At 31.7% G+C, this 6754-nt stretch overlaps 1 protein-coding gene across 4 annotated transcripts; it reads right to left on the bottom strand.

Moving 5' to 3' along the window:
- Nucleotides 1-1121: 1121 nt before the first annotated feature.
- Nucleotides 1122-6409, bottom strand: LOC107851843 (replication protein A 70 kDa DNA-binding subunit B). 4 transcript variants are annotated; one of them, XM_047401076.1, is made up of 7 exons: nt 6274-6409; nt 4359-4679; nt 3837-4113; nt 3649-3739; nt 3240-3539; nt 3034-3166; nt 1122-1906 (listed from the first exon to the last, which is right to left on the bottom strand). In XM_047401076.1, the coding sequence occupies exons 2-5, from the start codon at nt 4542-4544 to the stop codon at nt 3347-3349; spliced, it is 747 nt and encodes a 248-aa protein (XP_047257032.1). In that variant the 5' UTR covers nt 4545-4679; nt 6274-6409; the 3' UTR covers nt 1122-1906; nt 3034-3166; nt 3240-3346. The 4 variants fall into 4 exon arrangements, with proteins under 4 accessions (XP_047257032.1, XP_047257033.1, XP_047257030.1 ...); XM_047401077.1 differs by having other exon boundaries at nt 3412-3539; XM_047401074.1 differs by having other exon boundaries at nt 3034-3539.
- Nucleotides 6410-6754: the final 345 nt, after the last annotated feature.

Below are 6754 nucleotides of genomic sequence, written 5' to 3'. Positions count from 1 at the left end.
TTGAGCTTTATCATAAAACGTTTTGAGATCAAATTATATTTTTATTAGCTATAATTTTTTTTGAAATATATATATATATATATATATAAATAATGTTTTATCGTACATCCTAAATATAGTCAATTATTAGGTAATTTTTATACTAAAAGTATGAACACATAAAATTAGATTAATTAACTATATGCATTTTGAAATTCATTTTTTGATTGAGATAGAAGGATCATAATTTACAAGTTTGACACCTTTTTAGAGTATCTAACGTTTTAAATTATTTGGGTTTATTTTTTCAGTTTAAAACTTAATACTACCTTTTCAGTGAAATTTTTGTTAGTTATTTATGTTAGTCAATATTTACGACATAAAATCACAAGTTTAAACAAATGAACTTTATGTTTAATCAATGAGTAAAAATCTAAAATAGTAAATAACAAATTATTAAAAAAATTAATAAATAATAATATTATAAAAGTTTTTGATTCATAACTAAGTGTGTATTTTTATATTTAAGTTGAATGTCAAGATAATTATTATTATTTTTGGGATAAATTCATAAACTAAAATATTTGAAAGAAGTTTAATGTAAAATCTTCATACAAAATAATAAAGCTTCAAATATGTATAAATTTCCTTTGTAGGATTACTATCACACTTTTCATACCATCGTCATTTTTAATGGCATGCCAAAAGTCTTTAAAATCTATCAAAATATATAATAGCCTTACAAAATAAAAAAATTTCAATCAAGGATAAAATTTTTGGAGCCAACACTATACTTTTTAATGATATGATAATAGGTTTTTCAAAATACCCAAAATCCTTGTGAGGACTAAAGGTACCATATCTTCTCTCATATAGATACTACAAGATGTGCAAGCCCATGCAAGCACGGGCCCAACGATAAGCGTGAAGTTTAGTCTTTTTGTCATTAAAAAGCAGACGTTACAATAATGAAATGTAAATATTTTGTAGTGACATAACTATTTACATAAAAAAACTATTAACATCTGTAAAGACATTCAAACTTAGATATGTGCAAAATAATATGTAAATATTTCATATTTCATTATGAGTTATTTACATACAAAAAGTATTAACATATGAAAACGCAAAAAATTTGTTCAGGCAGCAGACTAATTTTGATGGTGTAGGCAAGAGAAAATCCTTTGTACATGCTTATACCGTGCGATGGAGTTTGCAGAAGCAACCAAAATGCAGTTGTACATGCCACACCACTTGATCAAGATTGGTTGCGAATAAGATCATTCTATGTACCTGACTGCATTGAGTAGGTAGATATAACAAAAGCAACTATGAAGATTATATTTACATGCCGAGATTGAGATGCTGCAGGTATATGTTTGAAATAAAATTCAGTTGAGTAGAATATTTTGGAGTATTGCAGTGAATGCAGAGTACAGTAGCAAATCGAATTGTGGAAGTGTTGTTACCTTTAATTTTTTTTGCGGGCATGGATGGTTCGATTTTTTGCCTCTTACCTGTGTCTCCCAAATATGTAGGTACGACTTCAGTGAAGGCGATGATAGCTAGCATGCCAGATTTTTGATCGGGAAATCTGAAGACTGGCTTTTGTAGGTGGAGCTTAAATAGTTTATGAGCGAGGTGCTCATTTATACGGGTAATAGATAACAGTTGTTGCTAATTGAAAAAGCAGAAAGAGCAGATTAAGTGAACTTTTATGTAATGCAGTATTTTACTTACTGAAAAGAACAAAATTGTAAGACAATAAGTTTTCCGTGTTGTTAGTGGTATGTATGTGTGTACCTGGACAACGACCGTTTCATATATTTGTTCTGCAGTTAAGGACAACATTTTCTCTGCCAGCGTTTCTGAGATTGTTACTGTAATTATATCACTGACATCCGTAATATCAACTTGGAAGTGACACCTGTGATTAAAATAGCAGTACAGTTAAAATGCATAGGAAGTTTTTAAAAGAAAAAAGATAGAAAGTAACAATTCTCATCTTTCAGCCATGTAGATATACTGAAATAATAAATTTACTTGACTAAGTTAATATCTAAGTAAATAATCAAGAAAACTGTTGGAGATGCAGGGAAATCAAATAGTGAAGATTTTATATAGGATGAAACATTGTTGGAAGTAATGAGAACTTCAATTACAAATTTAGAATATTTTTCAGTCTCTTAATTAGCGAGAAGGCCGTAGGACGTGCAATGTTTTTCGATCAATGACAAACAACATCAAACAGTGTCTATTAGTACTTCTGTGTGACCCGCGTTATTTTATAGAAAACATATTTTAAGGAAGTCTCTGATATTGAACATACCGAATTCAATATATGTTTAAAAAAAGTCAGGCTGCTCTAAGTTAATGAAATTTTTTCATCATAACACACTGATAGCAGTCAACCTAATCTATTTAGAAAATGATACAAGTCGAAACTACTCCACAGTATAGTGGGCGATCACGCTAAATTTCACACACAGAAAATAGAGATTAATCAAATTTCAAAACATTGGTGGAAGGGTAGTAAATTATAGGAGAATGGGTATAGCTTTTCCTTTAGAATAAAAATTAGAAGGAAGAAACTATTGTCATGTACATGAGTGAATGCAAACTTTGAAGATGTACAGTGACCATGCTTGCGTAAAGTTTTGGACTTATCGTTTTAGGGAAACGTATCTCAGTTGTCATCAGTAAGAGCTTTTTACAATTTTTTCTACAGAAGTGAAGAAAGAGAAGCTGCATAATATAGAGTGTATGTAATGTTGTAGTTGTAGTAGTAACCTAGGGACTAATTATCGGTGTAGCTTACAGTTAAAGCAGTGAACCACTTTTATTATTTTAGGGCGTACAAAGTGATTGCAGTGTGAGCAGGCAAGTAAGTAAAATGATTGGGGATGGTTGGGAAGTGATAATCTGGCTTCCAAGGGGAAAGTTTGTAGCTGCAGCGTTAATGCAAAACAAGATTAGAAATTTCTTTGAAGATATTTGACGTGCATTCTGTTGCATATGTAAATCTTTGTTTGTGATTGTGTTAAGTAAGCTAACCATAGATAGTAACTCAGGAATGGTGGATATAGACAGTATTTGATCTTCAATGGGTGAAAGATTCAGCGAGGAGGAGGATGACGATGAGCTTTTCAAAGTGTAAGATTGCAATATTTGTTCGTTGTGCTTCACCCTGAAAAAGATTAAGTTCGACAGTAAAAATATTTTTCCACAACGTTATGAAGGCGGAGTAAGCTACTGTATACCAGTTCATCAGTGTAGTAGCCTGGACATACTGAGGATTTGTTAAAATTATTGATTGATATCTTGTTGCTAATCTTAGAGCTGCGTATGTGAAAGGTGGGGAACATTTTTAGGTTAGTATAGAAAAGCACGAAGCAAAAGAAAGAGCTGCAGAGGATGAAGTAATGAACATACCACCACGGAACCCAGTAACACCTATACGCTTCGCTAGAATGATGGGATGCTTATGCAAGTGATGTAACAGTGTGACCCCTTTGTTGTCAGCCAGATTGCCCCATATAGTGAATAGAAAAGGTTTATGACTGATCAACATAGCAGATGCAAAAATTATTACAGTGAAAGCAGTAAGAAGTAAAAATTATAGTAAACAGAATGCTTGGTGAACATTTTGTTGGGAAGCAAGTAACTTACCTCTGATCCATGACGATCACTTCCTGGAAATACTTACTTTGGTCAGCTGTATATTGAATAGCGCTGGAATTGGCTACTATAGCTAACAAGTCTGGAGTAATGCAAAATAAGACGTGAGCAGTTAAGTTGATTAATAGGGGAAGTAAGTTGATGAGGAAAAAAGGCAAAAATGTAAAGTGAGCGCTTACCAAATTCAACACCCGGGCGTTGGTATTCAATAGCTGAGAAAGACAGTGCATTCAATTTTGTTGGAGTGGGAAAGACTGCTTCCAATCCGTCATTAGTGTTAATCATCTCAACAATTATATATCTGTCAACCACCCACTCATACGTACCGGCTCGTATTGAGTATCCTCGGGGGTCCCTAAATTTTGTACAGGAAACCAAATATGTCTCAAAAAGGGCAAACAACTTCTCGTACTTAGGAATGCCATCGCCGTAGAGTACTATAGAAACTTGTTGTTCCTGTAGTCACGTAAAAGAGAACCTATTTTAGATGTGCAAATACAGTTTATAAAGAAAATTATTGGAAATGTCAGTTGTTTTTTTCATGAGGCTAGATTTGAAATTTTCTTAATTTGTTAAGTCTTCAAAGTTATTGCCTTTGCAGCAATAACAAATGTCGTGTAATTAATAGCATTACCATAGATAATACTATTTACGGTATGAGCTTCGTTTTTCATGGAAAGTATAGGTAGGGACAAACTTACCTTTTCATCCTGCATAATTATTGTCTGAAAATGTACGAATGAGTCGCTACTTTCATGAGGTCGGAACTTATCTACTACCTGTACCTTACAGGTCCAATCTGAAGTTTCAGTTGTGATGGCATCCACGAGAAGTTTTTGATCCATTATAATGATCTCTGCTTCCTTATGCCAGGAGAAGGTGCGCATGTAACAGAAACACGTGACAGTGTAAATTAATGAACGAAGTAATAATGAAATATTTGCAGCGAAAGCTAAGGTGCGAAGCTTGGCGATAGTGGTGGTTTGCTGATTGCAAAGTGTTCAGTTAAGAAGGGGAATTACCTGTACAAGAAAATAGTAAATATAACATTTACTTTACTATCATATTGTACAACTATTTCAACAAAATTTCAGGAGTTGATAACGACAGCCATACTCATACCCATACTTATAACAAACTCCAAACTGAAAATATGTACCTGTTAAAGTGGAATCAAACCAGCAAATAAACATCTTGTTATGCCACCTTTTAAACTCTTTCTTAACTATCAACTAAAACTCCTAAAGGATTGTTTGGTTATACTAAGATATGCGTTTACAGTCCGAGGTAGAACGTGGAAGTAGTTTATTCCACAGTTAGTATAACTTTTTGTTTCAGAATTATTTATACCACAATTATAGTTCACTGTACAAGAAAATAGTAAATATAACATTTACTTTGCTATCCTACTGTACAACTACTTCAATAAAATGTCGGGAGTTAAAGAACGACACTCATAGCATAAACATACTTATAACAAAATCCAAACTAAAAATATGTAGTTGTTAAACTGGAATCAAACCAGGGAATTAAACATCTTGTTATGCCACCTTTTAAAGTCCTTATTAACCATCAATTGAAAATCTTAAAGGATTGTTTAATTATATAAGGATAAGTGATTATAGTCCGAGGTAGAATCTGGAACGTAGAGGTTGTTTCACATAGACCGTCAGCTCAAGAAAAAACATATCAAAGTGGAAATAAATACTTATGTTCATGTTTTTTAAATGCAAAACGTGGATAATTAGGTGAAAGTTAGTGTTGCAAGAAGCGTGACAATCTTTTAAGATGCCTTTGTATGATCCCTATCTCTTTTCCTCTGTTAAACAGAAAAGGAGCAATTCTTTTTTATCTGTTGAGAATGTTTTTTGTGAAAGATTATTTAATATTATATCATTTTCAGTTTTTGTCCAAATACAATCAATAACATATTGGACTTTTTAATGTATTTACTATACTTGTTTGACATTACCCAACCAACAGAATGGACAGTATATTCACTGCATATTTTCAAAACTAATTGTTCTCATATAGTTATTGACACAAGAAAGAAACATTCAATAAATTAGTTAAAAAATTTACACAAAATCTCTTCTTCTTTTTTTCTCTAGTGGATAAAGCAGGATAATCTCCCTAGCGCCCCAGAAATCAAAAAATGATTACACTTGAGCTACATCATACTATTCCTCAAAAATATTCAAGACACAAATTAATTGAAAGTAGAAGCTAAAATTTTATTAGTCTTCTCTTAATTGCGTAAAACTACTCCAATAACTATTCAGAAACCCAAAAAGATCAAACTTTAGCAATATCACAGCATTTCTCAGAAGATATAAAAGACAAACTAAGAAAATCAATTAAGAAATTTTGCTAATCAGCTTTGAAGCTCAAGATTGCTCAATAGACAGTTCATTAAATGCAAAAACTCCACAAGGAAGGAAAAAGTTTGTAAACCGAAAATGGTTTTATGGGTATAGTTAAATACATGAAGAATAATGAAAAAAAAAACACTCATAAAGTTAAAACAACAAATTCAGCTCCTGTTTGTTGAATCTTTTTCAAATTTGAAGTAAAAATTCAAATTAGGAAAAGGAAAATATGAATGAAAAAACTTACAGTATTTGATTGAAGATCTGAGGCGTAGAGGAAGATTATGAGAGGACAACAATAAGATTTTGACAATTCTTCAATGGAAAGGAATAAAGTTTCATAAAAAAGGGAAAATGGAAAGACAGTTGTTGTCTTTGTAGAGTTACAGAGGAAAAATGGAAAGACACATGTTGTCTACATGCAGCAACTGAAATTTAAAATACCAATTTGCCTTTATTGATGAAATTACAAAAATAACCCTGGAAGTTGGGAGAACAACCTCCACCTGCCAGCTTCTTTAACATCTGTTCACCACTTATATATATTAGTAAAGTAATATCATACTATTTTAGAATTGTGACTAATTCTATCATTTAAAAGTTTTATTTGTTTGGTTGATAAATTCTAAGTTAGATATATAATATTATATTTAGATTGATGAAATTTGCATAACGATATTTTAAGTTGTTAAAATTTTTGTGTATTATTAGTCGATTATATTTTTTAA

Source organism: Capsicum annuum, chromosome 12, assembly GCF_002878395.1.
Source record: "Capsicum annuum cultivar UCD-10X-F1 chromosome 12, UCD10Xv1.1, whole genome shotgun sequence".
Classification (NCBI taxonomy): domain Eukaryota; kingdom Viridiplantae; phylum Streptophyta; class Magnoliopsida; order Solanales; family Solanaceae; genus Capsicum; species Capsicum annuum.
This window is presented reverse-complemented; position numbering and strand designations above follow the sequence as displayed.

Excerpts from the sequence above, each read along its gene's own strand:
- LOC107851843 (XM_047401074.1), bottom strand. The coding sequence starts at position 4,544 with ATGCGCACCTTCTCCTGGCATAAGGAAGCAGAGATCATTATAATGGAT. Across the intron at positions 4,114-4,358 it reads TAATTATGCAGGATGAAAAG|GAACAACAAGTTTCTATAGT; the intron begins GTAAGTTTGTCC and ends ACGTGACTACAG. Across the intron at positions 3,740-3,836 it reads ACGCCCGGGTGTTGAATTTG|ACTTGTTAGCTATAGTAGCC; the intron begins GTAAGCGCTCAC and ends GCATTACTCCAG.